This window comes from Procambarus clarkii, chromosome 89 (assembly GCF_040958095.1).
Source record: "Procambarus clarkii isolate CNS0578487 chromosome 89, FALCON_Pclarkii_2.0, whole genome shotgun sequence".
Classification (NCBI taxonomy): Eukaryota; Metazoa; Arthropoda; class Malacostraca; order Decapoda; family Cambaridae; genus Procambarus; species Procambarus clarkii.
Window position 1 is genome coordinate 17015652 of NC_091238.1, and position 15774 is coordinate 17031425.

General features: G+C 37.9%; 1 protein-coding gene and 1 long non-coding RNA gene across 2 annotated transcripts in view; both read left to right on the forward strand.

Annotated features, from left to right (window-relative positions):
* Positions 1-12901, forward strand: part of LOC123773327 (Tubulin-binding cofactor E) — a 31406-nt gene extending 18505 nt beyond the window's left edge. The window contains exons 9-15 of the mRNA XM_069318098.1: positions 1225-1375; positions 2261-2391; positions 4274-4403; positions 5172-5291; positions 8313-8484; positions 9520-9746; positions 10958-12901. Of these exons, the coding sequence (XP_069174199.1) occupies positions 1225-1375; positions 2261-2391; positions 4274-4403; positions 5172-5291; positions 8313-8484; positions 9520-9746; positions 10958-11053 (1027 nt within the window). The 3' untranslated portion in view covers positions 11054-12901. The remainder of the gene's footprint in view (positions 1-1224; positions 1376-2260; positions 2392-4273; positions 4404-5171; positions 5292-8312; positions 8485-9519; positions 9747-10957) is intronic.
* The window catches only part of LOC138359172 (uncharacterized), a 209684-nt gene that overhangs the window by 186742 nt on the left and 7168 nt on the right, over positions 1-15774 (forward strand). The window lies entirely within an intron of this gene.

Below are 15774 nucleotides of genomic sequence, written 5' to 3' on the forward strand. Positions count from 1 at the left end.
CTGTTAGGCCAGTTGAGGTGTTTGTAGAGGAGAGGAAACCTGTTAGGCCAGTTGAGGTGTTTGTAGAGGAGAGGAAACCTGTTAGGCCAGTTGAGGTGTTTGTAGAGGAGAGGAAACCTGTTAGGCCAGTTGAGGTGTTTGTAGAGGAGAGGCAACCTGTTAGGCCAGTTGAGGTGTTTGTAGAGGAGAGGCAACCTGTTAGGCCAGTTGAGGTGTTTGTAGAGGAGAGGAAACCTGTTAGGCCAGTTGAGGTGTTTGTAGAGGAGGTGAAACCTGTTAGGCCAGTTGAGGTGTTTGTAGAGGAGAGGAAACCTGTTAGGCCAGTTGAGGTGTTTGTAGAGGAGAGGCAACCTGTTAGGCCAGTTGAGGTGTTTGTAGAGGAGAGGCAACCTGTTAGGCCAGTTGAGGTGTTTGTAGAGGAGAGGAAACCTGTTAGGCCAGTTGAAGTGTTTGTAGAGGAGAGGAAACCTGTTAGGCCAGTTGAGGTGTTTGTAGAGGAGAGGAAACCTGTTAGGCCAGTTGAGGTGTTTGTAGAGGAGAGGAAACCTGTTAGGCCAGTTGAGGTGTTTGTAGAGGAGAGGAAACCTGTTAGGCCAGTTGAAGTGTTTGTAGAGGAGAGGAAACCTGTTAGGCCAGTTGAGGTGTTTGTAGAGGAGAGGAAACCTGTTAGGCCAGTTGAGGTGTTTGTAGAGGAGAGGAAACCTGTTAGGCCAGTTGAGGTGTTTGTAGAGGAGAGGAAACCTGTTAGGCCAGTTGAGGTGTTTGTAGAGGAGAGGAAACCTGTTAGGCCAGTTGAGGTGTTTGTAGAGGAGAGGAAACCTGTTAGGCCAGTTGAAGTGTTTGTAGAGGAGAGGAAACCTGTTAGGCCAGTTGAGGTGTTTGTAGAGGAGAGGAAACCTGTTAGGCCAGTTGAGGTGTTTGTAGAGGAGAGGAAACCTGTTAGGCCAGTTGAGGTGTTTGTAGAGGAGAGGAAACCTGTTAGGCCAGTTGAGGTGTTTGTAGAGGAGAGGAAACCTGTTAGGCCAGTTGAGGTGTTTGTAGAGGAGAGGAAACCTGTTAGGCCAGTTGAGGTGTTTGTAGAGGAGAGGAAACCTGTTAGGCCAATTGTGGTGTTTCAAAATGCACTCTAGTATCATATTACATTTTGTTAAGATATATTAGTGCTATAGGGAAACCTTGATGTACATATCTGTTTAATAATGGAATACATATATCACATTTCAGTGGGAATTTACTAGATGTTCCCAAGTGCCCAAATGATCTCCAGGAAAGTGTTGGTCACATTACCCATCTGGTTCTCAACAATATGATGGTGTACACCTGGCAAGATTTTCTCACTTGCTCCTCAATGTTCCCAAAGCTCAGCAGGTTACAGGTAAGAGTTATGTTCTGCATAGCTTAGAAAAATCTGTATATGTATCCGTATGTTGTCCCTGTTCCTCTTATTTTAGAGGAACGTATCAATATATATGTTAATCACTAAGGCCATATAATCAAAGACAGCTATTCATTTTGTGTTTAAACTTAATTGATCTATACATGTACACATGTTGCATTAATGCCTCATTATCAGTTTCAGGAATATTTGGGGGTTGACCTGAAATTTTCTTTTTGACTTTCAAAAGTGTTACCCATAAGCTCTCGTCAAATGAATACATTATCCTCAAAATTAGAACTTGATATTTGTCTTGTACCATAATCTTGTAAAATTGTCGAATGAGTATATTAGTACAGTATTCAACTTTGAAAAGTAGAGTACTGTAAGAAACCAGGGGAAAGATTCACGAAAGCACTTACGCAAGCCCTTACGAATCTGTACATCTTTCCTCAATCTTTGGCGGCTTTGTTTACAATTATTAAACAGTTAATGAGCTCCGAAGCACCAGGAGGCTGTTTATATCAATAACAACAGTTGATTGGGAAGTTTTCATGCTTGTAAACTGTTTAATAAATGTAACCAAAGCCGTCAAAGATTGAGGAAAGATGTACATGTTCGTAAGTGCTTGCATAAGTGCTTTCGTGAATCTGGCCCCAGATTTCTAGAAACAATCTGAAAATTGCTTGTTTACATTCTAACTTTCACCATAAATGTTAACAGATCTAAATTTAAATTAGAATTTTGAATGACTACCCAAAAGTACGGGTGGTCCATTGTTTAGATATTAAAATAAATTTTTTGTTGCAAAAGGAGCTGCATTTTGGAGGTTACACTGTATATAATATTTTATCACTATAAATTAGCATTGTTTTCTTTTCACAGGTAGCTTTCAATAACTTAAAAGCACTGGGACCAATTCCTGCTGGCCTTTTTGATACATTAGAAGAACTAGACATTGGAGTCAATCCTATTGCCTCCTGGGAAGAGGTCAATCATTTGGGTACAATTCCAAGGTCTGTGTTAATAAGTGTAATTGCATGATGATAGCTATGCTTATGGTTTCTCCTCTTCCCTATACTCTTTGTTGTACAACACTTTGAATCTACAGCACTAATAGTTTTGGCATCCTCCACCAAATCAGCCGAATTGTTCAAACTGTCTACAACTGTTTGCAAAAGAGAATTTTCAGTTATTTTTCAGCACAGTTGTTTCCTTAACTTGAATTTATGGCTTCTTGTTCTTGAAGTTGTAGGTTTAACAAATTCTATATTGTCAACTGTGTGCATTCCTGTCACTATATTATATATGGTGATCAATATCATTGTGTGTGTATGTAATCCGTATCGTATGCATGCGCGTGATCAGTATAGTGCGTGTATGTGACCAGTATTGCAGGTGTGTGTGACTAATATCATGTGTAATTACCTAAGTGTAGTTGTAGGATGAGAGCTATGCTCATGATGTCCTGTCTTCCCAGTTGATGTCCTGTCTTCCTAGTACTCTTTGTCATCTTTGTAGTGATCATATCACCTCTTTTTCTTCTATCTTCTATCTTTGGCACATTTAATGCCTTTAACCTCTCCTTGTATCTCGTCTTTCAATTCCGTGTGATTAATAGTGTGTGTGTGTGGAGGGTGGGCCTGGGTGAAAGTCGGCTTTAGTTGTCTATGCTGTAGTTTAAGCCAATTTTCCAGTGTGATTGTTGTTACTGTGTACAAATGGAAGTTATATTGCATTTGGTGGGAAAGTGGAGAGAATGTTAAATAATAATGTTCTGCTTTATTGAGAAAGTGGGAAAAATTTATTTTTGTAGGTTAATGAAACCTAACCTTATTTGTCTTGTACTGTTCCTTTAACATTAATCTCTGCAGTTTTCAAGGTTAAAAAATAAGACTCCCATGCAAACTGAGGGCTGCCTGTACTGCTAATTTTTATTATATACTAACTTTTGAGCACATTATTTAGACATCAAAATTTGTTGTGTGTTTTTGTTCATTACACTTAGCACTAATGTTGGCTAGTGTTGGATTTTGGATGTGACACACATGTGAGACTGCCATTAGCTGTGTGCATGTAATCTCTGTAGGTTCTGAGTGAGTATGTTCTAAAAACTTGTTGATGCTGTAGGTAAATGAAATGATCAGGGTAGTAAGTTTAAGACATGAAAGTTTAGGAGTTGCTAGAAATAGAAAGAGAAAACTTGTTTTATCTTGTTTACTAACTATTGTCTACAGGGAGTGAGATCTAGCTTTGTGTTTCCTGCTTCCAGCTAATTGTATCTAGTGTGTTTTAATCTCTAGGTAATATTTTAAAGTTCTCAAATATTTTCTCTTGAAACTGTGCATTTCGGTGCATTCATCTTGTTGATCACTTGCACTTCAAACAAACACTTTCATTATTATCTGACTCATTTGCATTTTTAATTTCTTCCCATATTCTCTTGTCCTATTCTCTCCCAAGTAATAATATGGCTATTACAGTATATTTTGAAAAAAAAGTCCTTGGTTTAAGTTTTTAGAATTCATTTGTGTGTTTGATAGAATCATCTCAGTGGAGATGAGTTAAAAAATAACATGACCTATGATACAGATTTTAGTGTTGGCAAATCATGTACTGTATAAGTATATTACAGAACACTCATTATTTAAATTTTTGTAATGCAATTCTTGGTCCTGGAACATCCTATTTTTCCCATAAGATATTATACAGCACTTGATAAAAAAGTATCTGTTGTATCGATAACACATTTTCACATAAAATTGGCAGGTGTCTGTAGTGTAAATAGTTTACTATAGTGATAATGGGTAGAATGAAGATTATCCTTTGTAAATATTAACATGTATAGCTTTTGTATTTATTCTTATACTTTATATATTTTGTATGTTTTTAATATAGGCTTCGAAGCTTGAATGCTAACGGCTGTCAACTGAGAATGATTAAGTTCCCCTCCACATCCACAACAGGAAAGACCACCCTCTTCCCATCCCTCAAGCACTTGATGATTGTTAACAACCCATTAGAAACAGTAAGTTATGTACAGTATTATTCACGATTTCTCCTAACAAAAATCTTTTAAATTGCTTTATAATATGTATTCAGATTTAGCTATCCATAGAAGCACCACCATTGTAGAAGTAGAAGGGTATACAGATATCTCCTTTCCATTGATAGTTTGTTTTGCTATCACACTTGATGTGATACTTTATTACGTTACTTCATAATTCCTGTATGTGGGGGTGTGTAGTACCTTCCCTCATAGCTTTGAGATCGATGCCACCTTGTTTCTGTCTAGAGCTCAGTTCATCATGCCCTTTGCGAATGAGCATGAAACATCTATTCAGAAGTTTCCTTCATCTAAGGCTCAGTGGTATAGTCAGAGTTCTTGTTCACTTAATCACAAATTTGAATTTTTAGGTTTTCTCTCATGTTACTGAGTGGTACACAAAGATCTTTGTTTATAATATGAATTACATTAAAGCAATGCATTAAAAATAATAAATATTATAACAAACCATTATTGATTATTATTAAAACTGCATACAGCCTGCATAGTGTATTTCCCTGCTAAACTAAGCGAGATTTGGTATCAGACCCTAAGCCTAAATCCAAAAGTAACATAATATAATATATTGAGACTTAAACAGACTTGAGAAATGAAACATAATAATTTGTCTTTTGAACTGACAGATCAAATGGTTGTGTCCATTGAACTAACGATTGGTTCATAAATGCTGTATTACTGTATATTTGAAAGAAAAGAGATGGTTATTAATTTGTTGTAATTTTATTTCAGTGGGAAGCTACAGGAGAACTTAATAAGTTGGCCAGCTTGGAGGAGTTAGTCATTAGCTATGATGGAAATGCTTATCCTTATTTCCATGAGTTTACTTTTGCTCGGATTGCAAATCTCAAGGTAATAAAACTGACTTGTAGGTAAGATGCAATTGTTACGTTTTAATATTTCTTAACTCTGATTCTCTGTCTTATCACTGTAAGAGTAAAATAACTAAAATACAAAAGGAAGTCAGGACACCACAAGTTGGAGCCCTATCATGTTAACCATAAATATGTAATATCCACCCCAACTATTATCCACCCCCACTATTATCCACCCCCACTATTACCCACCCCCACTATTACCCAGCATGGTTGGCACTGACCAGTGAAGGTAATCAGTCAGAACCATTACCCACCCCCACTATTACCCAGCGTGGTTGGTACTGACCAGTGAAGGTAATCAGTCAGAACCATTACCCACCCCCACTATTACCCAGCATGGTTGGTACTGACCAGTGAAGGTAATCAGTCAGAACCATTACCCACCCCCACTATTACCCAGCATGGTTGGCACTGACCAGTGAAGGTAATCAGTCAGAACCATTACCCACCCCCACTATTACCCAGCGTGGTTGGCACAGACCAGTGAAGGTAATCAGTCAGAACCATTACCCACCCCCACTATGACCCAGCGTGGTTGGTACTGACCAGTGAAGGTAATCAGTCAGAACCATTACCCACCCCCACTATTACCCAGCATGGTTGGCACTGACCAGTGAAGGTAATCAGTCAGAACCATTACCCACCCCCACTATTACCCAGCGTGGTTGGCACTGACCAGTAAAGGTAATCAGTCAGAACCATTACCCATCCCCACTATTACCCACATGGTTGGCACTGACCAGTGAAGGTAATCAGTCAGAACCATTACCCATCCCCACTATTACCCAGCGTGGTTGGCACTGACCAGTAAAGGTATTCATTCAGAACAGTGCTACAACAAAATATGCAGACTGGCAGAAGAAAGGGAATCTGAGAGATGAGGAGACAAATTATGTAGTGTACATTAGCCAAGACATGTCTAAGGAAGATAGAGAGAAAGCAAAAAAAAAAAAAAAAAAAAATCAGAAGAGCAAAGTGTATAGAAAATGCAAGGGGATCAAGAATTGAAATTAAAATAAGTTTATTGAGGTATAAATACACACAAAGGAATGAGATAGCTCAAGTTATTCTCACCCCAGTCAGTACAATGTGTTCAATATATACTGTGTATGTATATTATATAATATAATATATACATATACATACACACACATCACAAACAATGAGCATATTACTGAACATTTTGAGTGATAAACATATACATTTCTTCCTTTACACATGCAGTATGTTACCAAACGTAGACATAAATGCTTTTATGACTAGGTACACTGATAATTTGCAATAGATATTCAGACAATTCAACAAAGGTTCAGTCTTGGGCCAAATTCTTATATCACTCCAGAATATCATCAATCTTACCATTTGATCAAGAACTGGCACCTACTGAACCACCAACTCAGTGTAATCTTCACAACAAAATAATAGGTTAGTACCGGTCCGTCTAATTACCCAAAGCTACCCAAATTTACTTAAAGCTACCCAAAGCTTCCTAGCATTACGTAAATAATACAAAAATATGATATAAGTACAGTATTTACTCACCATATTGTTGGTGTTGAATGCAGAACATGAAAAAGCATATTTTTACTCTGAAATAATATAAATTTATAGTGAAATTAAACGAAACTACGTGGCACGAGAGGCCATAGGAAGTCGACAATGCAAGCGATAATGTTGTGGAGCGACTTATCCAAGATGAACAAATTATTCAAGACATTGTTGCCTAGAGGTTATATTAAGTTACGTTTGGATAGGTTAGGTTTAGTTAGGTTATGCTTGTATAGGTTGGTTAGGTTAGGTAGGTACAGGAGGCTCATATGCCAGCAAACATTGTCGCTTGGACCGTCGACTTGCTTTGGCGTCACCAGCTTCTTATTTCATCTAATTTTGATATACAGTATAATGATACTTTTCAGAGTAAAAATATGTTTTTCATGTTCTACATTCAGCACCAACATTATAATGAATAAATATATCATATTTATTCATTACTAACATAATGCTAGGAAACTTTGTGTAGCTTTGAGTAAGTTTGGGTAGCTTTGTGTAATTAGACGGATCCGTTAGTACAGCCTTTTGCAGCACCCACCCAATGGAGCAGGCAAAGGCAAAGCAGCCAAGTAAAAATCAGTAGCATAAAAATTATTTACATGAATGCTCCAACTCATAAAATTAAGCAGTGCCACTCATTAAGTGGAAGCACAAGTCCATCCTGTCTGCCTAGTCTGGAGAGTGAAGAATAACCAATGACACACACAAATCACAATTGCATGATGCATCAAATGAATAAATCCACAAGGGCCATGATGAGGGTTCGAACCTACATCTGAGAGGATCCCAGGCGTGCCTTACATGTCATAGCACAATTGATTAAGGCGCATGTGGGATCCTCTCAGACATAGGTTCGAACCCTCATCACAGCCCTTGTGGATTTGTTCATTTAATAGCCAATGCCCTACTAGCTGGTTAAGAAAAAGATGCCAGTCTGTTGTACCACCATCATTCCTTGTGCTACAACTTGTGCATATAGCCAAACTTGCTACCACACCCCTGCCACTCTCTCCTCAACCAACAGCCAGCATCATCACCTTTCACCAGTATTGTCACTACAATAAGCGACGGTATCGTGTATCATTGTTACAACTACCTCCCCAACACCAGAGCATCAAAGTGTTTCATGCATTGCCTTTTATATATTCTTGTGTGTATACAAATGTTTACACACTAAAAAATGGAGAAATGTTTCTTGAATGAGGATAATTACTTAATACTGTATTATTCTGTGTTGAAAATAACTTCACAGACTTATTTTTAAGTTTCTTGAGAAAGTAAAATTATTTTGTCTTTCACTGTCTAATGTGTGTACTGTAGTTACATGATTTTGATTTTAGAGTTTCAGTACCAACAAAACAATATGTACAATTTTCAAGTGACTAGATTACATGGAAAAGTAAAAATATTTTGAATGATGCAATGTTCAGATTTACCATTATAGGTGCTAAATCGAACTAGACTAACTCCAAAGGAGAAGAGAGACTGTGAGCTGTTCTACCTAAAGTCCTTTGGCAACGAGTACTACAGTAGTGGGGGGAATGAAGATGGCGCCACTGATGCCCTCAGTGAAGACTTCACCCATAAACATCCTGGATATGCACAGCTTGTTAAAGGTAAGTATATAACATTTGAAGATTCAAAAGAGCAAATCTGTTTTATCAAAATAGAATGTAACCTGCAGTATTTTAATGCCTCAATTTTTTCTCTTGCAATTTGAATACTGTTTTATGGATGGTGTATATACAGTACTGTGCTGGCAAGATTGCTAATAGGTGTAGTGTTACAGCATAAAATATTCCCATGGGAAATTGACTGGGCAAACAGGTTTCTATCTGGTACTCAGATGGAAGCTAAGTCTCCAAATGAGCCACTGAGGCATTAGATTATTTTCAGTCTTATAGTATTGAACAAGTGAACAACACTTTAAAATGAAGTGGTGGATGCAGACTCCATTCACAGCTTCATATAAGATTCATAGACTCAGTAACCTGTATACTAGTTTACTGAAGGCTGAAAAGCAGAACCAGTGCAACAGAGATTTTACAATTAGTGTACTGAATATGCAAATGATTTCAGTCGAATGAAGTGGAATGCTTGTTTTTTTTAAGCAATAAATAAATATGTGGACTAACAGAAACAGTAATCAAAATTTATATTCTTTGTATTTTAACAATATTTTGATTAAATAGTTCTCTTTAAATCCCTGCCTTACATTGTTTGTACTTCCATTAAGAAATAGCCAGGCTAGATTCAGTATTGGCACTTTTTGATTTCTCGTCTTTCTGTGCATTTGTAATTAATGTACAGCACTGTAATATTACGGTCCTGTAGTGCAATGGTAAGCTCAATCAGGTCACAGCTAAAAGGTCCCAAGTTTGATTCCTGCTGTGGGACAAACATTTGCAAGATAGAAAAGTTACATTGGGCAATCTAACCTTTCATCTGATGCCTCTGTTCATCTAGCAGTAAATAGATACCTGAGAGTTAAGCAACTGTTGTGGGCTGTATCATGGGAAAGGTCAGTAGTTAGTTTAGCTGGACCTTGATAAGCCTAAAGATTTCTTGTCTTCAACTATGGGAAACTATAAGGTCATTATGGTCATCAAGGAAAACCATTATGATTAGTAAACGTGCTCATGTTATGACAGATCTTGGTCCTCCTATGGATGAAACCAGCTACAATACCCAAAAGCGTCAAAAGCTAAAAAATCTCAAGATTGAGTTGAAGATAATTACACCTGATCATCCTGAGAGGGAAGAGTATGTGAAGACATTTTTGCCTTCAATCAAAGTGGCCAAAGTAAAAATGATGCTTAAGAGGCAACTCAAAATCAATCCAGCACTCCCAATGAGGCTGAGTTACTCCTGTTGTAAGGTGAGTCACTATGAAGCTGGGTTACCCCCTATTGTAAGGTGAGTCACTGTGAAGCTGGGTTACCCCCCTGTTGTAAGGTGAGTCACTGTGAAGCTGGGTTACCCCCTGTTGTAAGGTGAGGCACTGTGAAGCTGGGTTACCCCCTGTTGTAAGGTGAGGCACTGTGAAGCTGGGTTACCCCCTGTTGTAAGGTGAGGCACTGTGAAGCTGGGTTACCCCCTGTTGTAAGGTGAGGCACTGTGAAGCTGGGTTACCCCCTGTTGTAAGGTGAGGCACTGTGAAGCTGGGTTACCCCCTGTTGTAAGGTGAGGCACTGTGAAGCTGGGTTACCCCCTGTTGTAAGGTGAGGCACTGTGAAGCTGGGTTACCCCCTGTTGTAAGGTGAGGCACTGTGAAGCTGGGTTACCCCCTGTTGTAAGGTGAGGCACTGTGAAGCTGGGTTACCCCCTGTTGTAAGGTGAGGCACTGTGAAGCTGGGTTACCCCCTGTTGTAAGATGAGTTACACAATTAAAATCTTTTAACAGAATGGCGTAACTGTACGTTACTTGATAACAAAAGTTACAAAACTCTTTACCATCAAGCATGATGATCATTAATCACATTCAGTCTGAATTAGTGTAGATGCTGAACAGACATTTTCAGAGGTCTGCTCATATTTAAGTTGGTTCATACGGCACCTATATCAGAATATATATAGCTGCTATGTTACTTAGTTACAAGATCTTTTGTATTGTGAAAAGCATTTACTGGTAGTTATAATTTATTTATATATAACTTAATACTTTTTTATTGTAATTAGTTATAAAATCTTTTTGTGCTATTACACACACCTCAACCAGAACCAAATCCTCCGGTAAGTGGCAGTGTGTGTGTTGAGGATGAGTCGACAGGCTCTCACAAGCATGGGAAATCTACTTTATAAACAGATAGTCTCCCATACACAACTTGACATGCTTGCAAATGCTGGCAATTTAAATACAGTACTGAAATTTAACGTTGATGTAACAAAATGTTTAAATTCTACCATTGCATACTGTAATGTCAAACTGGCATTATATAATATCACTATCATTATACAGTGTTACACTTATTATATACTGTACTGTAATATCAAGCTAGCATTATGCAGTGTAAACATAATGACATTAAAATCACATTTTTATCTTACAACTTTTCTTAAATATTATTTACAATTTCTTTATAATTTCAGGGAGGTAAGGTTTTTGAAGTTGTGATGGACAATGACATGCAAGAAATGGCATACTACTCCATTCAGGCAGGAGACACACTGCTTGTAAGGTGGTAGTAGCTGCTCAGCCTCAACTAATTTCAGGTCGGGACGACGCTGCATGTGCAGTGCAACCCCTTTGCTCTTCCCCCTTACCTTACCTTGAGGTTACCTTGAGGTGCTTCCGGGGCTTAGCGTCCCCGCGGCCCTGTCGTCGACCAGGCCTCCTGGTTGCCGGACTGATCAACCCCTTAACATTCCATCATTCCATATGGGCAGGGTAAACACTGCATGGGTGGTGATAGTCCCTGCTCTCTGCCTTAACTAAAGCACTGCACAAATGTGTACCGAAGCACAGTCCAGGTGTTGTACACTTGGCAATATCCAGGATAACACATGTTAATTATTGGGTAATAACAAAATATTTTGAAATTAATTTGAAATGCATGTCTGTATTACATAACACTAAGGGTGTGAGACAATAGAATGATCAGCTAGTGTTGGTAAGGTCCCTATTTTGGCCCCCCCCCCCCCTCCCTTTTTAATTTTTTGTTGTTACCTAAAAGAGAGAGAGATCTTAAAATATATATTCTTTGTTTTCAGGACATCATATTCTTAATTCATGTACATTTATATTATACTACAGTAATAATTTTTTTTTTTTTTTAACTAATACAGTACTGTATTGGGTGAATAAACAAGGAGCCCATGACATAGTTACATATGGAAGAAGTACCATACTCATTATTATACAAATTTCACAGGGAACAAAATGTTTAGTGTTTCTATTAAATAGAAGTCAAGTAGATAATGCTGCTACATGTACCCTTAGCCAAATTATTAAAAGTTAGTCATGCAGCATGAGAGAGAGAGACATTGCAACAGCAGCAGCACTGTACAAGTGGCTTACTTGCCGAGTACTATCCCAAGACTCAACATGAGGGAGGACGGGGTAGTGTTGTAGTAAGGTGTAAGTGCAGTGTGCCTCTGTAATGTGAACGAGCAAGATTTCTGGAAGGTCAGGGGTTGCATGAATCATGTTTACACATTATGACTTACTATGTATTGGATAAATAAAATAGTGTGAGAGACAAATGTATATCCCTGAATAATGTAATAAATAACTGAAGTAAACATTTTACTTTATACAGTACAGTAATAAAATTGATTGAGAAACAAATAATTACCTGAGTGACTAAATTGCTTATGTATTACAAAGGTGTGTGAAACAGTCTAAGAATGAAGGTCATAGAGCGGATAACGGGCATAAAAATACTGGTGTATAGCACTCGGTAGTTACACTAAAGGAATGTTTTCAGGAAACGTACATATCACAGCAGAGAGGTCCTAGGTTCAGTTTCTGTGGCAGGACAAAAACACTTGGGCAGTGTTTTTTCACCTAGCAACAAGTAGGAACTGTATTAGGAATTAGACAAACTGTTGTGGGTTGCATCCTGGGAAAGGTAAATGTGTGTCCTAGGGGTGGGGGGGGGGCCTTGATAAGCCTAACGGGTTTCCCATCCCCAGTGATGGGGAAACTAGACCTTTAATGAAGTATCTAAAATATTTTAGTGGTGTGTGTTGACAAATAATGCTTAAAGCTTTAAATAATAATATTGTATTCACATATAGGATTGCTATTTCCTCTGGACTTGTTCATTTAACAACTATCATATTGTTCGATGAGGAGACGACGACGTTTCGGGCCATCCTGGACCTTTATTAAGTCGGTTTAATCTTTATATCTTCAGCCACATTATTGTGACTCATTGTCTGCATCATATTGTTTGTTAAGGCTCATTAATCCCAGCAGTGCAGCAGCATCCCCATTACCAAAATGTTTTGTTACCTGCTCCCACACTGACAGGTGTTCACAATTGTGATAATCATAGGGTAAAGATTTAGGAAAATAAAGACTCAAACTATTGTAATTTTATTCTTTCTCCATAACAAATAGCATTGAAAATAAAATGTCAATGTTTTAATTGATTCTGTTCAATGTGCGGCATTCTTGCAAGCCAGTACTGTGTTGCTTTTCAAATATTCCTTCAATATCTACTGTACACAGTAGATATTGTACATCAAAATCATCTTTTATTGTATTGTTTATGTAGATATTGTACATTGATATCGAAATACTAAAGAAATTGTTCACGACTTTTGTTAGACCAAAGCTAGAATATGCAGCGGTTGTGTGGTGCCCATATCTTAAGAAGCACATCAACTGGAAAAGGTGCAAAGACATGCTACTGAGTGGCTCCCAGAACTGAAGGGCAAGAGCTACGAGGAGAGGTTAGAGGCATTAAATATGCCAAAACTAGAAGACAGAAGAAAAAGAGGTGATATGATCACTACATACAAAATAGTAACAGGAATTGATCAAATTGATAGGGAAGATTTCCTGAGACCTGGAACTTTAAGAACAAGAGGTCATGAACTAACTAGACAAATATGCCGAAGAAATATAAGAAAAATCACTCGCAAATAGTGGTAGACGGTTGAAACAAGTTAGGCGAGAAGGTGGTGGAGGCCAAAACCGTCAGTAGTTTCAAAGCGTTATATGACAGAGTGCTGGGTAGACAGGACACAACGAGCGTAGCTTTCATCCTGTAACTACACTTAGGTAATTACATTGTGACCTTAAAAAACCCGCACACACTATGGAAAACCTTAACCGTACAGTGCGGCTATGATGAAAGGTGCCTCTGTGCCTGTGTACTTTATTTATGAACAAATCATTAAAAAATGATATGCAAAAAGGTAAGGAAAATGCAAACACACAAATATATACAGTATGTCAAAATGTATTTTGTGCACATTGGTAGTTTGTAATTTGTCCTCAGGTCAAGCTTGTTTAAGTAGCAGCCATCCCCCAAGACATTCATAAATTTTGAGTAAATGTAATTTTAAGGTAAGGCACTATCTTGATTGAAGAATTTTATTTTGAATGAGGAAAGGTTAATTTTAGGTAAGGAAAGGTTTGAGTGAAGGTCTATTTCAAATACAGTAATGGAGAACGGCTGTTTTTAGTGACGAATTAATTTATAATTAAGGAAAGCTTGAGTGGGGAAAAGCTGATTTTTGAATAAAGGAAGATTGGATTAAGGAAAGGCTAGTTTGGAGTAATGTTGATTAATTAAATGCTTGCTATTGGTGTCTTTTTAATAAAGAACAATTGGAAACGGTTACAGGAGTGACCGATCACACATTGATGTAGATTAGCTTAGTAGGTTACTTTAGTCAACAATATTAATGACTATAGATGTTTAATCTAAATTAGTATAAAATTTTGATCAAGTGATCTGCAGCAAAACATACTGTGAGGTATGTGTGACTGCATTTTTGCAGTCTTCTCTGAACTCCTGCAAGGTCACATCATGGCATTGTAGTTATGTTCCGAACCTTAATGGAATCTGACCCATATATCAATCAGGTCAACCCATGTGTTGCGTTTCCAGTGTCGCCCATGTTAGAATCGGTGAACGCCCTAGTAATATTGTTGAAAACATCTTAATAACTTATTAAACCAAAGGTCTTTTTATGTCAGAAGAACGGCAGAAACTGGATCTATATATGAAAACTCTTTCAGGACAAAATTTAAAGTAAAACTAAAGATATTTGTAGTTGTATAAAAGTTGCATTTTTCATCGGTCGTAGAGCCGGAAATCCGCAATATTCATCTCAGAACAATGCTTATTTCACGCAAAATCGTTAATAAACGTAAGATTTTTATACGTCTCAAGAAAGATAGAAACATAATCTTCATTTTAAATGCCTTACCATGGGCATATTTGTATTTAAAGCGAAGATACGTGTATTTTTCTAATCGGCGAGCTCCGATCCCGCACAGATCGAGCAACGGAGTAACACTCTCTCAGAACAATGCTTATTTCACGTAAATTCGTTAATAAACGCAAATGTTTTTATGTGTTGAGAAAGATAGAAATATAAGCTTCATTTTAAATACTTTACCATAGATATATATAAAGTTCTAATGAAGATACATGTGTTTTAATAATCGCCGAGCTCCGACCCCGCACAGACTGATCGACAGAGCAACTCTCAGAACAATGCTTATTTCACGTAAATTCGTTAATAAACACATATGTTTTATATGTCTCAAGAAAGATAGAAATATAAGCTTCATTTTAAATACTTTAACATAGACATATATAAAGCTCAAGTGAAGATACATACGTTTTTATAGTGGCATTCAGTAGCTTGTCGGCCATGGAATGCAGAAGCCTACGCACTTGCCAATATAGTGTGTTGTAGCGAGTAGATTATCCCAATAATATACTCGCTCCAAATATAGTGTTAATATTCCTGTCAACCTTTGGAGATGAATGAGGTGAGGCGTTGCCCGGGCAACACGGTGAGGTGTTGCCCAAGCAATATAAGCAGCGGTGTAGCGAACATTGGCTAGTCTACTTTCAAGTGTGGTCTAGAGCAGACACTTGCGAGATACTGTACCAACACTCAGTGCGCTCAACTCACACCAACGTATCACCTGTGTACTTCTGTATATTCGACCAAATATATATATAGTATCTTAGTGTCTGTGTTTATTTGTCACCATACTTTACGTAACAATAGAACCATTACATTGGTGACCCCAGAGAGTTTCGACGATACCCAGCCACGATGGACTACAACATGGACTCTCACTGGACCTCCACTGCTGCTGCTTGCAGTGGACCGCAGCCACCTGTCGTGGAACGTTGCCTACACCCTTGCCACAGCTATGATTTTCATCGCGATCATCTCTGCATTTTCATCTACTACGGCTTGCTGCTCCA